Below are 16,952 nucleotides of genomic sequence, written 5' to 3'. Positions count from 1 at the left end.
CGCCAGGAATCAATGCCCAGATATGCAAAAATTAACACTAGGATTAACACCAGATGAACCATCAAACAGCACAATACATCCTAATCAAGGAACTATCAACTCAGTGAATCAACCAAGCAGCAAACCACAGCCCAATCAAAGAACTCCCAAGGAGAGAACACCACCCCCACCAACACAAGCAGGGCAAGCCACTATATACAAACAGAAAGCAAGGCCCTCTCCCTCTTCGCACTGAAGATGTTGCCTGTATTGACATAATTTCTGTTTTTGGCCATGTGATATACTGTGACTTAAAACCATCATTATGCAACCATACTACAATGAAATGTAAACCCAGCAACTGCCTTTAATACAGGGATCAGTAAATTCATGGACCTCCTGAAATCTATCTATAGACCACAAAGATGTCTGTGGACCCCAGCTTAAAAACCCCTGCCTTTGATCCTCCAACTGCTGAATTCTAATCTTAGCTCTAAATCAGTGAAGGGATCTTTGAAATACTGTTAATTAACAAACATACAAGAATGTTCATTTAAATAGATTTTAATGCAATGACACAACTTTTTCGGAATTAAAATATATACAAATCTGTGGACTCTTAACAAAGGAACCACAACTTACAAAATGCAAAATTCGTCAATATAGCCGCAATCTGGAAATCATTTACAATGCTGCCTTATATATTTTTACCCACAAATCCAAAAATTTTTGTTAAAAGTCACTTCCACTTTGCCAATATAGCTGAAGTGAGTAATTGATGAATTACAACCACAATCTTAATTCAGCAAACTTTACCTTATATTTTGTCCACTTCTAGTCAATGAGTCTAAATTGCAATGCCTTTCTTATAGCAAGTCATAAAATTACATCAATTTAGGCTTGAGGCAAGGGCTGCTTGAATAGTATTCCTTGCTTTCTCTTTCTCTCTCTCTCTCTTTGCAGCTCATTCAGGTGCAGGCATAATGAATTAAGGAAACAGGATAGTATTCTCTTCTATTGGAAACAGGATAGTTTTACTACTGTCTACCATGTAAAAAATCTGGCTAAACCTGTAGCTTGGTGTTAAGCACAGGTTCATAACCATCTCAGAACCACAGAGTTTCATGGGACCCTGATGGTTATCTAGTTGATCTGCTACTATATAAAATTAGCCTTTCACAGCTGCCTAGCCTTTGCTGGAAGATTCTAGGTACAAAATGCTGATCACATCTCTATATAACTAGACTCTATTCTTCAACTGCTTTTATCAACACGTTTCCCTAATGTTCAACCGAAATCTACCACGCACGCCTTGTGTAGTAGCAGATAAGATTTTGCTGTCAATACATATAAATTACTATTGAGAAATGTTTGATGATTTACTAAAATATATATAAAATACTATAGTGTCCAGGTTCAATCCTTGCCCTCTTCTGAGTATCATGTAGGATAAGGCCCCTACACAAGGTCTTAAGAGAGCCTTTTCCAGGCAAGGCAGAAATTTCCCAGTAGATTGCCAAATATGTAGTCCAACCCCCTATTAAATGCAAGATTTATACAGGCTACTTAAGCAGCTGCTGCTTAAATATTTCCAACAAATATATTCCTAATCTTTAAACAATCCTTCAAAGGCTGACTTGAATCTGTGCAGTCAATCTTAATCAAATCCAAATTGATAGGGGAAAAACAGAGAAAGAATCCAGAATGGAATTCAAAGAGAGTGAAGAATTAAAAATGCAAATATTACAAGAGTAAGAACGGATAACTGATCAACTGCTACAGCTACCCATATTATGGGTACAACCCTACATATAAATAACCTTGCAGTGAACCTCCCTAACATAGCAGGCTTTTCTTCTGAGCAAACATGTGCAGGATCATACTCCAAACTGCTATATTGCATCAAATATATTCAATGCAAGGAAACGTTTTTTCCAAAACCAGTGAGCCCTTTAGACTTTGAAAAGATACAGTTATGATGAAAAGGGAGAAAAAAAATAATTCACTGATTAAAAAAAGAAGACTGTACTGTTTTACAGACAGAACTTTCTAGCATGGATTGTTGACATTTTCCCCCTTCTTTTCTTCATCTCTAAAGGCCCATTTCACTGTCTTTGTCGTCCTCCTGTAAGGCAGTTCTTTTGCTGTGATGGTGGTAAATACCAGACATGCATTTCTATTTCTTCCCTTCCCTATAAAGACTGAGAGAGAAAGCAGTGAATCATCCTATCTCAGTTGTCAATGTATACTCTATACCCCCATTTCATCCTCCACAGAAAGAAAAAAAGATACTAAATACACTGAAGTGGCACTACAGCTGTATGGAAAGAAATCATGAGGAAGCAGATGGGCAACTAATCAATCAGGGTCAAATCAGAAAATGGAGGACAGGAAGGCTGTTGGACTTGAGTTCACTAAGACAGCAGCAGCATTGGGCTCCTCTCATTCATAGGATTATATTCCTGCTTGTCTTTTTGTAGCAAAGAAGCTAGCAACTGACTGCTTTCTTCCCAATCCCCTTTTCTGCCATTCCGTGGCTTTTATGTTGTGAGCTGTCTTGCAGCAAGTTAAAAAGTTCTTTAAATGGTGGAATAGAAACACCTCAGCTAAATAAAATCAAGCATAACTTGAAAGAGACTGGTTTCAAGATACGGAATTTTAAAAAAAACAGAGTTAATGTATTACAATCTTAAATATTCTGAGGTGGAACAAAGACGGATCAAAATGCTGAGGACGTGTTTCTAAATAAATGTTGAGGGGAAAGATAATTAGCACAGGTAATACAAAATTGAATACTTGAGAAATGTATTGCTTTTAAATTTATATTTATTCATTTATTACTGGGGCTTATATGCTACTGCAATCAGAATGACATGCAATCAGGGGCATACATTCCACAGTTCAGTAAACGGATTAAAATAATAAGGCCCAGAAAATCCCATATGGCAAAAAAAACCCCATAGTATATTGTATTAATATTTCATCTGCAACCAAAGAATAATAAAAGTGCAGAAGACTGTTTCAAATTTTCTCATATTTATATATATCTGAAACCTTTGGTTTGGATCCTAATTTTTATCTCCGCAAAACTTCTTTTCACAGAAGAGGCAAACTCCTGAAGCCTTTTTTATGCATACAACTTTCTTTGTTTGGATGGAAGTTAATATTGTAAGCAGAGCAAAAAGATCAGATCCCAGCCTGATCTTTCTTCTCTGAAAACTGAAATTCTGCTTCTTTTAGAAACTAACTTCCAAAAGGACATATGGCTAGTATCGCATATGCAAAGCAGACCAACATACTGCAGGCAGCACTTCACTGACACATTTTCAGTTCTGTATTTAGTCCCCACACTTTAAAGAAAGGATAGATTACCTCCCCGTGGAATTTAACTGAACGGAAAATAAAAATGAGGGACATATAATCAGCATCGAAAAATGCTACCCAACCCCTTTCGTAATGCACAAATACTTGAATTTTCTCTGGAGCATCGCTTAACGTTAGCTGAGTTTCGGAGGAAGTAAAAGCCTTGTATTCATTCCCACAGAGCCCCAAAGCCCATATCCCTCGTTCAGGGCAACAAACCACGGGTCCCTTCCGCTCTACAGACTCCCTGGCGACACCAAGTGCCCAATCTTGCCCATCCCCAACTTCCACCTCCCAATAATGAATTCCCGAGGTGAATCTCTCACAACCCAGCAGAATAAGAGTGGCATCAAATCTCTCCGGATTGTTGGGCAGCGGCTGGGCCACGTCTCCACGCCTCACACTTCTCTTCTCTTCACTTACCACACAGAGAGGGTGAGCTGTGCTGGGGTCCAGAGTAATGCTGGCTGAAGGGAGAGAAAAACAAGTGTTAAAAGGACTCTGTCACAACCAAGTGCCAGCACATCTGGAAAAGTCAAATGCAAACCGGAATAGGCCTTGCATAAATAAATAAATAAAAATACGGTAACAGAAAATAGCCATTAGGCCCATTTTAATCATCCTGGCTGACTAGTATACAAAGTATACAAGGGATGGGTTCAGGCATTTAAACCGTGGTTTGTTTAATCATGGTTTATTGAATAAATCATAATTGGCTTGATTTGTACAACACGCTAAACTAATACCAATTAAGCCACCTTATGGCTTAGGCAGCATGTGAATCCACCCAACAAGTAGCAAATACAGGTGGTCCTCATTTAGTGACTGCAATTGGTTCCAACAACTTAGTCGTTAAGCGAAATGGTTGCTAAGTGAACACGTGACTGAGAGACGCTGCCAAGATCTCTGGTTGTTGCCCTCTCATTCAGATAAAGTTCTCTCGTACAGTGTCCTGTGCCTGACCCAGTTTTCCCTTTTCTGCCCCTTGCAGGGCAGGGAGATTGCTTAAACAAGCTACCTCTCTCTCTCTCTCTCTTTCTATATATCTATAGCTATATCTAAATCTTTATTAAACTTTTAAGACAAAAGGTAAAAACTAACAAGAACTAATATTTAGAATAGAGAGAGAAGTCTAAAGAAAGAAGTAAGAAAAGAACCAAGACAAAAGTGCAGAAAAAAAGGAATATAAAGAAATGGCTTCTGATTTTCTTCTACAAGAGTTTTCCACAACCTATTTTTTTCCCTACTCATCAAACCCATACATCATAATTTCATTTTTTCTGTTTCACACAAACGTCAGTAAGGGGTTTCCAATCAGCATTGAACTTAGACAATGTCTTATCTCTAACTAAAGCTGTCAGTTTGGCCATCTCAGCAAGTTTCATCATCTTCACCGTCCATTCCTCCGATGTGGGTAAAGCCAAATCCTTCCACCCTTGTGCATATAGTAGTCTTGCTGCAGTTGTCATATACAAAAACAGATGAACGCTTTACAACTAGAGTAACCAGTGTGGCTATCTAAAGGTTGCTCTGTAAGTGCAGCGCTTCAGATGCCAGACTAAACTGGGGAGTCCCAGATTCACTTTGCCTTAAGCCATGGAAGCTCACTGAGAAATTCTGGACTAGCAGCAACCTCTCAGTCCAACCTACTTCGTATGGAAAGATTGGAGGAGTGAATGCCATGAGCTACAAGTAGTCCTCATCTTATGTCCATTCGTTCAGAGACAGTTCAAAGTTATGGTGGTGCTAAAAAAATGAACTTACAACCAGTCCTCGAAATTCTGGCAGTCCCAGCATCCCTGTGGTCACTTGATTGCGATCAGGGCACTTTGGTGCCCAGCTCGTGATTATGACATCACAGTGAGCCACAGTCACGTGATCGCGATTTGTGACCTTCCCTGCCAGCTTCTCACAAACAAAGTCAATGGGGAAGCCAGCAGGGAAGGTTGCAAGTCGCTCCAGCCACTTTCTATCCCAACGACTATGCTACAGAGTACAAGATCCCAAGATCTCATACTCCATAGCAGCCTCCCTCAGCCCTCCATAGTGCGTGCCTTCCTGCAGCAAACCCCCAACCGGTGTACGGCCTCTGCTGGCCCTTCCCAGGCCTCCCCCGCCCAAATATGGCCTCCACATACCCAGCTCCCTCCATGGAGCCTGCCCGCAGCACTCCCCACCTGCCTGCAGCACCCCTGCGCTCCTTGCCTGACATTCCCACCTCTTCCCAGTTAATGACTCGTGTGGTCCTGGGGTTCCAACAGCAACCAGGACTGCCGTCGTTAAGCAATGTGGTCACATGATGTCACACTTTACAACCGCATCACTTAGCGACTGCAAGCCTGGTCCCAATTGCTATCGTAACCCGAGGACTACCTGTAATGGAGAAGGGGACAAAAATGAACAAATGCTTAAATGCAAACTATCTAGATGCTCCAGGATGTATGGCTGACTGTATGACACTCCAGAAATAAAGTTTGTTTGTTTAAAAGACTTATATGGCCACCCATCTTATGAAATACAATGCTGGGTGGCTCACAGCAAATGCTTCTTCTAGCCAGATAGCATGAAATAGAAGCTGGGATGATGCTCCTCTAACTCCTTTCTAATTAGAAGTCACACTAAGTTACCATTTAATTAGTTTTGTTTTGGCTTAGCATGTTGTGTGAACCTAGCCACCTACAGCAACATCCTCCTCCTCCTCACGACTTAGTGCAATATGTACCCCAAGCCAGTATATCCTTAAAAGGTTTAGCTGCCAAGAGTTGAGTGGTGAAAGCAGCCAGTTATGAAGAAGCCAGGCAGCTTCTTCCAGAGCAGAGGGCCTTGAAAATTTCATTGAGGCCTGCAGAAACCTCAGGGCTATTGACATATGGAGGCCTCAGAACGAAACACTGTGCTTGCCATCTAAGCGATTATGCCACTAAAGAATGAACTCACCTTTTTTAGCTGATGTTTCCATTGATCCTGCTTTTGCCAATTCAGAGTTCATAATCACTGCAGGGCAAGGAGAGGACAATTTAAGCATCAGAAATACCTACTTGTTGATACTGAATATGAAGAGAGATAAAACATCAGATGCTCCCAGGAAAGGATGGAAGTACTGGCACAGCATTAGTTAAGGTTCTGCCTCTCCCGCCTGAGGCCTGAAAGCGGGCTGGGTGACCTTGGGCCTCTCTCTCAGCCCACCCCACCTCACAGGGTTGTTGTTGTGGGGAAAACAGGAGGAGGAAGGAATGTTAGGTATGTTCGCCACCTTCAGTATTTATAAAACCAATAAAGACGGGATATAAATAAATAAATAAACATTACTGAAACTGTTCCACAGAACAGTAAGTTGGTTTCATTTTTTAAGACCTAGCCACCTGACTGCAAAACAACAGCTAAATTTGAAATATGCTAAATTAGATTTTACTACAAAAGAGTTTTAACATTCCAGAATAGAAATATATCATACAGCACATACATGCCTTACATCTTATATGTAGCACCTATATAGAAAATACCAATGGATCTGGCTGAGATGTATCTTGTCCCCTGAAAAGTACAAAACATGGAGGGAGGAGGCTAAGGAAGAACCGAAGTCAGAACACAACCGATTCCTTTCCCACTCTTGGCATGCTTATGCCCCAAATCAATGCTTTTCCCTCCTCTTCACTGAATTCTCCTCCTTCCCACCAATCCTAGTTCATACGTTCCCTTTCTCGACAGAAAGCAGAACCCACAATAAACAGACCTATTCATAATGGGCACTTCACCGTACTATGTTGGGCAAAAAAGAAGGATCTTCAGGTTCTCATAAGGCAATAGTTAAAGGTAATCCATAAATATTTTAAATGAAATTACATGTGCTATTGTTGTACCTTGACATTTTTCCAGAGCTTCCTTTATCACAACGTTCTTCAGACTAAAATGCCCAAGCTGCTTTTCCAGACCAGTCGGAGAAGAGGAAACATTCACCAATCGTGGCAGCTGTCCATTCTTACATCTACAGCGGATAGCACAGAATTACTGGACCGCAGTAATGTAATTGATATATTCAGGCGACAGCTTGATTTAACATGCGAGATCCCAAACCTCCTTGCCACCCGCTTTCCAAACCATTAAGACTGTTTGATGTCACAGAATATTTATCAATATTCCAAGTTCTAATGGGGAATCCTTCTGCTATGAGGGATGAGAGGTATCTCTTTGTTTGCATTGGGCCTGGAGGCAAGAAGAATGCTTACTACAGAGAGAAATATAATGATTTAGGGTTGAGACACAGCACAGATAAAAATCTGATCATTAAAAAAGACTGAAACCTCAATAGCCTAGTGTTTCTCAACCTTGGAAGCTTTCAGATGTGCGGACTTCAACTCCCAGGATTTCCCAGCCAGCATAGCCACTACTCAGAATTCTGGGAACTGCAGTCCACATATCTGGAAGTTGCCCAGGTTGAGAAACACTGGCCTAGGGACAGGAAGGAGAAATAACACACATAAATATACACAGTCTTTTAGTATACAAAAGATGCCAAGAGAGCTAGTTTTAACACTCACTCATTCTCTCTCCCCCCCACCAAATATTGTCTGTAAAAGAGAATGAAAAAAAACCCAGTCTTGATTAGGCTATTTATCTTTGATACTCCTCTTTCCAACTTAGGAACTCATTCTGGGGGTTTAAAAAAAGCAATACATCTCTTTTCTTCTTTAGGCTGCTCCATGGATGTGGGACTTACTTATTCATTCCTTTATTCATTCAATTTATATAGCCGCTCATCTCAAACCTGTGACTCTGGGTGGCTAACAATCATAAAAACAGTTAAACAATTAAAACAGCACAAAAGAAATTAAATACAACTAGGAGCCAAGAGGTATTAAAATCCATCTACGTCAGCACAACCAGGAAACGGGGCTCTTCGCATACTTGGGGATTCCAGTGCAGCCCTCCTCACTCCTTGAAAAGGGAGGTGGAACGTTCCTTAAGTAGACCAGCTGTAGTGCTTAGACCATATTTCAGCCTCTGTGGAAGATACAGTATTCCTACCCTTTGCTCTTTCCTCAGCAGCCTTCTCCAGCCTGGGAGCTCTCCAGATGAAAGGGCCTCAACTCCAAGAATTCTTAGCTAGCATGGCCATTGTTGGAAAGAGTGCGAAGTGAACCCCATAAATCCCAAAACTGGTTCACAGCAGTGGCCTTAACGATGGAGGGTCATGGATGGCTCAAGGGAAGAAACCAACATTCATTCTTCAGATCACAGTACTGCCTCAAGAACTTTAATAAAAGTGAACTTAAGGCAAGTTTAGCCCAGTTCCACAGACAGTGATGAAGTCTGCAAAAGAGCTACCTACCTGTTCAAGATGGTCCTGATGTCCTTAGGAATTGAGAGAAACAGAAAGATCAGTCTCACACTTGTTGTAAAATATTGTCTAAATGCTCAGAAATAAGATGGTAAATAAAGAGAATATAGCCTAGTAAAGATCTGGACTAGTATCTGTTTAAAATCCATTCCAGCCTTGGCTAAAACTTTTGACCTTCACTGTTTGGGCCCAATAAAAAAGGTGGATTATAATGACTTACTACCCAAGGCTGCAAAGCTCAAAATGACAAGAACTGGAAACAAAATTTACAAGTATCTGCATATATTCATATAGTGTTAAAAAATTCCCATTTTCGAAAAAGAAGGCTTCTTATCTGCGTAAGATTTTATTCAACAATAGATGGTATTGATGTACTACCACAGTATGCATAATTTTGTGCAAGTAATAAAAAAAGGATGAACAGCAAAATAGATACGTGTGACATGTCCAACTGTTTCCATTAACCTTTTAGTTTAATCTCTTAATCCCCAAACAAATTTAAACAAAGACCAAATTCACACAACTATTTTTACTCTAATTTTGCTCTTAGGATGATCATCTGACTACTCCACTTCCATTTTCCATAATAAAAATCTAGATTATAGGCTCCTTAGGCAAAATTTGGGCGGGGGCCTCATATTTGCTTTGCAAAGTGCCATGGATGAATTATGAGGGGTGTTACATATATTGTTTTAATATATCTCAATTTCCGCCATTTCTGCCCAGGCTTGAGCTGTTAGCTTTATCATCCACTTGAGAACTTCAAATTCCCAGAATTTATAGAAGGGTGATCAGTCAGAGGGCAGAGTCTAACATCTTTTTTCAAAAGTGTCTATTTCCACATTTCTTTAGCTTTAGCTCTAAAAACCAGGAGTTTTAAGACATTCTCACCTGCAAGAATTCACTTGCTGGCTGCTGACACTTCTCTTCCACCTCATTGATCAAAGCATCAATGCGATCAGTCTCTTCTGAGAGTTTAGTAGCTTCTTCATCCCTCTTCTGGACAATCTCCTTGTCAATTTTTTTCAGCATGATAATCAGATATTGCTCGATTTTGTCAAGGAACTCATGTATTTGATTAAATGCAGATTCTACTTTCTGCTTCTCTGTTTGTACATCATCCTGTGATAAGAAAAGGGGCAGTTAGGATGGAGGAAAAACAATGCAAGGAATGTCTTCACTCTCTCTCACAGCAGTCCTTTACATGGTGTTGGGCATTCTTCATAGTGCCAGGGGCTAAGGATGCCAAGCAAATATAAACTGTCTCCTGTGAGCTATGGAAATGAATTGCATATTTTAAAGACGGTCCAGCTTCATTCATTCATTCATTCATTCATTCATTCATTCACTGGTAATCCTCAATTTACAACGGTAATTGGGACAGGAATTACCATCACTAAGCAATGCGGTCGTAAAGCATGACCAACTCCATCTCCACCCTTTCCAGGTGCCTGGGGGCTGTGGGGGCCTGGATGGGGAACAACAGGCTTCAACTGAACCCTGGTAAGATAGAGTGGCTGTGGACTGATGGCTCCTCGGGTTCCAGGAAGTTGTCTTCTTTGGCTCTGGATGGGGTGGCACTTCCCCATTCGGAGCCAGTGCGGAACCTGGGGGTCCTCCTGGACTCGCAACTCCTGCTCAAAGAGCAGGTGGCAGTCGCGGCCAGGAGGGCCTTTGCACATCTCCAGGTGGTGCGCCAACTACGCCTGTTCCTGGACCAAGATGCCCTCCGAACAGTCACTCGTGCTCTTGTCATCTCCCACATAGACTACTGCAATGCGCTCTACATGGGGCTACCCTTGAAAAGCATTCGGAAGCTTCAGCTGGTCCAGAATGCGGCTGCGCGGACAGTTATCGGGGCTGTAAAGTCAGCCCATGTGACACCACTGTTACGCGAGCTGCATTGGGTACCAGTTGGCTTCCGGGTCCAATTCAAGTTGTTGGTTATCACCTTTAAAGCCCTACATGGCACGCGACCAGGGTACCTGAGGGACCGTCTCATCCCCATAACATCGACCCGTCCCACCCGGTCAGGCAGGGAGGGCATGCTATAGACCCCATCAGTAAAGGAATTTCATCTAGCGGGGTCCAGGAGGTGAGCCTTCTCTGCAGTGGCGCTCGCCCTTTGAAACATCTTGCCCCCGGAGTCGAGACGGGTTTCCTCGCTCTCAGACTTCCGGAAGAAACTGAAGACCTGGTTCTGCCGCCTTGCTTGGGAGGGGGAGAGCGATAGCTCCACCTGGGGATGGCTGGCACCATAGCACCTCTTAGTGACTGTGTTCCATCTCCACTTGGATTTTACATTTGTTTTTATGTATATTTTAATGGTAATTTTAGGTGGTCATGTTTTTAGTGTTATTTTATTGTAAACCACCCAGAGTCCCCCATTGGGGGAGAGGGGCGGTGATATAAATTTAATAAATAAATAAAAATAAAATAAATAAACTCACTTAGCGACAGCAATCCCTGCAGTCCTGGTTGCCATCATTAACTGAATCCCACGGTCATTACGCAAGGCAATTTCCTGCTGGCTTCCCACAACCAAATTCAGTGGGAAAGCCAGCAGGAAATTACAAGTCTCAGGCCTGCAGGTGGGTAAGTGGCTGCTGTGGGGTGGGGGGAGAGAGAAGGGGTGGAAGGGGGTGCATGGGGGTGCAGAAAAGGTGAGAAAAGTGCATGAGGGAGGGTTGGGGAGGGTGCAAGTGTGTATGAGAGAGGCACCATGCAGGTCAGGTAAGGTGCAAGGGGGTGCACGAGAGGTGCGGTGCGGGTCAGGAAGGCTACGCAAGGGTGCAAGGGGGTGTGCGAGAGATGCCGCGTGGGTTGGGGAGGGTGCACTAGGGTGTGAGGGTGTGTGTGAGAGGTGCCGCGTGGGTCGGGGACAGTGCAGGAGTGACGCCGCGTGAGTTTGGGAGGGTGCACGAGAGGTGTGCCATGGATTAAGGGATGTGTGTTGGGGTGTGCGAGGGACCGGAACGGTGTAAGCACAGAGGGGCTGGGGGAGGGTGTGCAGGTGGGGGAGACTCATCCCAGCAACTTGCTACCTTCCCTGCCAGCTTCCTCTTTGACTTTCTGGGGAAGCCAGCAGGGAAGGTTGCAAATGGCAATCACGTGATCACTAGGTGCCTGGCAACCGGTTGTAAGTGCAAACTCATTGCCAAGCACCCAGATAGTGATCACGTTGACTATGGGGGTGCTGGGACGGTCAGAACTTCGAGGACCTGTCATAACTAACATTCATTCAGCACCATTGTAACTTGGAATGGTCATTGACTGAATGGTCATAGGTTGAGGACTACCCGTATATACAGTATTTTGTTTATACAGCATATTTCACACTCGAGCTTCTCATGAGATTTGTACTTTTTTCATATTTAGTGGACCTGCATCATCATAATGTCAGATTATTCCGATTTGCAAATATCTCTACCCTTGGAGGGTAAGTACATTTGTGGATACAAAAAAAAACAACAACAACCCACAAGTGTATAGATTCTCTGCACAATATATCTCTCCACTCCAATGGCAGAGGAAAGAGATATCACTCATCTTTAAACTGTTCACCAGAAGCAAGAATCTCCAACCTGATCAGCCTGGCTCCTGCACTCCAAATCTTCTTTGGATTCTTTTAGTTCCTTTCTTCTCTCCTTCAAAGCTTTCACATGGTTGGCAACCTTTTTCTGAACAGACAGAAAATATTTGTTTAGGATGCTCTTAGATGTTTTGCAAAGGTTTTTTGTTTTGTTTTGCATTTAGGCAATTTACAATCCTAATTTCTGTTATGATTTTTCAGTCCTGAAGCCTGCTGAGTTCAATACTATTGACATTCATAAAAGCGTGCCTTGATCAGAGCTAAACATTTTCAAGAGAATCACATGAAGTTTTAACTAGCTCTTCTTTGGGTAATCATATTGATAACAGTACCAGAACAGTATCTACATTACAAAAGTAAACAGGCAGTTTGAGGTGTCAACCATTAACCAACTGGCATTTATTGTCACTGAAGGCTCAGATTAAAAGCCTTCAAGCAGCAGAATAGGACAATAAACCGCAAGAAAGAATCAGTAAAACAAAAATAATCTATATTCAATCTCTCGAAGTTTAGAAAGGTCCTTCCTTGAAACATTGTTTTTCACAAAGGCCCTCTGTGAATCCAGAAAATCCTGGCTGATATTGGCTTATAATCATTTTCTATTTATCTGCACTGTACTCAGTTAGAAGCTCACACTAAATAAAATTACCGTAAATCAAAAGTAGCAGAGCTGAACAAAGGGGTTGCCTCTCCATCGTGAAAAACTCTGCTTGGAACAATCCGAAAGGTAGCCAGAAAGGGTTTCATTTTAAGCAACGTGTGAGGTATCGTAGATTGCTTAAAAGTCAGTAAGATTCGTTTACTGCCAGGCAAGCTTGGAAGCCACCCAACCATGCACAAATCTATGTGCCCATGGTGGCAGTGAAGAAGCTGTCCCCAAAAAGTTACAATTGCTCTTTTGGAGACCCAGCGACTAGAATTAAGGCTGTTCAAAGATATACGGAGAGCAACCTGATTTAATTGCGAAGGATGAGTAAGCTTTGATGAGGCAGCTTCTTTATCTGTTTGCACACCTGACAGCCATTACATGACACCAGCTTGTGATTTATTATTACTGAGTCCTGAGGATTGTCGCTTTGCTAATTTGTCTGTTTGGGCCTGAGCTTCAATAAAGGCTGAGAGTCTTTCGGTATGTTTTTCTGCAAAAGCCTCTTAAAAAGAGTTGCTTTTTAATAGATCCAGGTTATTTTTAATGGAGAATAAGTGCTTGCATGCTGAAATAACGGTTTGTGCTGTGAGTTAACACTGTTTTGCCAGGAACAAAACTGAGCCATCCCATGTCAACAGCTTCTCCCAGTCTTTACCCTGTGCAATCTCATTCTTACTTTTTTTAGAAGAAACTGGAGAGTTAGTGGAACAGACTGAAGAATGATAGGGAAGGGCTGGCATAGAATCGGACCAGTCTTTTAAACCATCTCTAAGAGAAACAGAAAGCTCCAATAATGGCTGTTTTTCTATTTCTGTTTGTAAGGCCCATTCAAGAGGCTCAAAATTATTAGAGACGGAAAACGGGGTGAGTTTACTGTTTCCTTTGGTAGGAAAAGTTCATCCGTTTTGGGCCGTTTGGCTGTCTTAGAAGAATACTGTGAGCCAGGACTGACTCTGTGACGCTTCTTCCTTTTCCCCATTCTCCTGAGTGAGAAACCATTTTTCTTCTTTCTTCTCAGTCCCTGACTCCTACCTTTTTCCTCCCCCAAGAAGTTATGGATGTATAAGTGATACCGTTTGCTTACCTTAAGAAGTCTTAACCAGCCCTAAACCGAAAAAGCAGGAATATAAAACAAGGGCTCACAGAGGATGATGTTAATAGGTTGCCATCTTGCCATGGGTAGTGATTAGCATTCACAGCTTTGGTTTCCTGTCTGGACTACCTCAAAGGGCTGAAGACTTGGAGATGATCCTCACCAATCTTGCAACAGGCTCACCCACGCAGGCCAAACCGGTTGCAATCTTTGGTACAATTATGAAAAGGGGCCAAAAGCAGGTAGCATGCCTTGTATGTTAACCCACTAGGGCAGTGTTTGCCAACCTTGGCACCTTTTAAGATGTGTGGACTTCAACTCCCACAATCCCTCATTGAGCATGCTGGCAGGGGGATTGTGGGAGTTGAAGTCCATATACCTTAGTTGCCACCGCTGCCAAACACTGCTCTAGGGAGCTGGACCCTCTTTCCAGGGTCCATCTGCTTGGACAGCGAGTCAGGCTCCCCCAGCCAACCTCTCCCTTACCTTGTAATCCTGGGCCGCCTCTTCGATGGGGAGCATGGGGTGGGCTTTATGCACTCGGGACTCCCTGCAGATAACGCAGACGGGCGTCTCGTCCTCCTCGCAGAAGAGTTTCAGCGGCTCCTGGTGCTTCTCGCACAGCCGCTGGCCCGCCAGCGACGCGGCCGTCTCCAGCCGGAGCCGCTTGGCCACTTCCACCACGTTGCCCAGCTCCCGGTTGGGCCTGAAGCTCCTCTTGCGAGACCACCGGCGGCACTGCGGGCAGGAGGTGTTCTCGTCGTCTGAGCTGCCCCAGCACTGGGCGATGCACGACTGGCAGAAGTTATGCCCGCAGTCGATGGACACCGGCTCCTTGAAATAGTTCAGGCAGATGGAGCAGGTGATCTCCCTCTGCAGGGATTCCAGGGGGCTCTCGGCAGCCATGACTGGAGGGGGCGGGCGGGCAGGCGGGGACGCCGGCTGCACGCGCCTCCTTCGTCGTGTGCTTGCTCGCAGGAGCTGGATTGGTTCCGGGGCCGCGGAGAGCGCGGGGATAATCCGCTCCCCGCGCAATCTCCCTGATGCACAAGAGCGGCCTCCCCCGATCGGGCCGGGGGGACCATTCGCCCGGCGCGCGCTAGGAGGAAGGCAGGACTCGAGGGACCCCCCCCGCCCCGCTACGAGAGAGCGGATTCCGGGGGAGGAAGGAAAAGACGCGTGTCGGCCTGTTACAACGCCGTGAAGAAAGCAACATTTTTGCAGCAAGGCTGGCTGGGGAGTTCTGGGAGTTGAAGGCCACACGCCTTAACGTTGCCGAGGTTGAGAAACACTGGTCTAGGGGAAAGAGTAGCTGCGTGTATTCGTTTATCGGATTTTTCACACCATCGGCATCAATCCAACTCAAGGGGGAATATTTGGAGAACTGCAGGGCATTGCATCCAAAGTAGCTTGGAAAAGGGGAGGCTCGCTTACTTTCGTTTTTACGTAATCTCGTAAGATAACGCCCCCCCCACCCCCAAGTCCTGCTGTGCTGCCTCATCCTGGCGAGGGGGGCGGGTTGTTCCTGGGAGGGTTGAGCGAAGAACGTCGGGAGTGTATGCCCAGAGTTTGTATTCCCAGCAGGTCACTCAAGGTGTGAAGGTCACCCCAGCTGCCCAGCTGAAGCAAGCAGGTGGCTATACTGGGCAGCAGCGCCATAGGAAGATGCCAGAGGCGGACGATCACTTTAGTGACAATGGCAAAGGCATCAATTCATATTTGGGAGAAGGTGTTGGTAAACCACTTTTGTATTTTTACCAAGAAAACCACATAGATAGGAAACTGTGTCATGGGAAACTATTTGTCAGTGTTTCTCAACCTTGGCCACTTCAAGATGTCTGGACTTCAACTCCCAGAATTCCCCAGCCAGCCATGCTGGCTGAGGAATTCTGGGAGTTGAAGTTCAGACATGTAAAGTTACTAAGGTTGAGAAACACCAATCTATGTGGTCACTAGGAGTTGAAAAGGCACATGAACATAACAGAAATCACCATACTGACATATTTTTGTATTAACTGCCATTTGGACATAAAAAATACCCTTTTCCAAATGGTCCTTTAAAACAAGCTTTCCTTTTTCATTGCCTATGTGTTTATGTAGGCTTATAGGTTTGCATGTTTGTAAATACGTTCTCTGCTGATGACACTACTTTGATAGTTGAAAATGCAAATGATCTGTAAGGTCTTGTAATGAAAGTCAAGGAACACAGTGAAAAATGGGACTGATTACGATGTTTTAGGAACTTGGTGTTCAGTTTTAGAATATCTCTTGTGGAGAATGTGTTTATAAAATAAAGCTAGGTAACAAGATTTGTAGCTAGGCTGTTTATAAAACTGAATAGAACATATACAATATCGCAAGGAAGTCAGCAGAGCAGCTGCTGCTCCGTGGCCATGTTAGCCCCACCCCCCTGTGATTAAATATAAAGGCGACCAATCTAAAATATAGCAGGTACTGCAACTAGCCTTAGAAATGACTGAAACATTGAAAGGGTAAATATTTTCTGCCTTTTAGCATCAACTATCGTCAGTAAAGGAACCAACCCTCAAGAAATGCACTGACCAGCACTTGGTAGGGTAGCAATGAAGACCATGGAAAAGATATTAAGATACGGTGATAAAAGATCAAAACCATGCAAGCAATGGCTTTCTCTCTGATATTCTAGGGAAGGAAAAGTTGGATTTTGAAGAAGCGGGATAAAAACAGTTTTGCCACTTTTGAAATTTGGTGTTGGAGAAGCCTGAGAATACCGTGGGCAGTCTAGAAAACAAGGGGATCATCAGATAAATCCACCCAGAGCTCTCATTCAGGGCATATAAGACCTGGCTCAAATTATCCTACTTTGGGCACATTTTGTGAAGACCTGCTCTCTGGAAAAGTCTCTGATGCTGGGAAAGGTGGAAGGAAAGAGAAGAAGAGGATGAGCAGCAGCAAGGGG

The 16,952-nt window shown here is 43.5% G+C and overlaps 1 protein-coding gene across 1 annotated transcript; it reads right to left on the bottom strand.

The window, feature by feature from the left end:
* Window positions 1-527: 527 nt before the first annotated feature.
* Window positions 528-15,092, bottom strand: LOC134488987 (zinc finger protein RFP-like). Its single transcript, XM_063291367.1, has 7 exons — window positions 14,501-15,092; window positions 12,265-12,360; window positions 9,572-9,802; window positions 8,672-8,694; window positions 7,203-7,327; window positions 6,280-6,336; window positions 528-3,809 (listed from the first exon to the last, which is right to left on the bottom strand). Exons 1-7 carry the CDS (start codon window positions 14,918-14,920, stop codon window positions 3,292-3,294), a joined length of 1,470 nt encoding a protein of 489 aa, XP_063147437.1. The 5' UTR covers window positions 14,921-15,092; the 3' UTR covers window positions 528-3,291.
* Between the last annotated feature and the right edge of the window lie 1,860 nt (window positions 15,093-16,952).

This window comes from Candoia aspera, chromosome 2 (assembly GCF_035149785.1).
Source record: "Candoia aspera isolate rCanAsp1 chromosome 2, rCanAsp1.hap2, whole genome shotgun sequence".
Lineage (NCBI taxonomy): Eukaryota > Metazoa > Chordata > Lepidosauria > Squamata > Boidae > Candoia > Candoia aspera.
The sequence above is the reverse complement of the archived record's forward strand: the minus strand, read 5'-3'. Positions and strand labels throughout refer to the sequence as shown.

Coding starts and splice junctions, on each gene's coding strand:
- LOC134488987 (XM_063291367.1), bottom strand. CDS start 14,920: ATGGCTGCCGAGAGCCCCCTGGAATCCCTGCAGAGGGAGATCACCTGC. Junction 12,361..14,500: donor AGGCGGCCCAGGATTACAAG/GTAAGGGAGAGG, acceptor CTGTCTGTTCAG/AAAAAGGTTGCCAACCATGT. Junction 8,695..9,571: donor CAGCAAGTGAATTCTTGCAG/GTGAGAATGTCT, acceptor TCAATTCCTAAG/GACATCAGGACCATCTTGAA.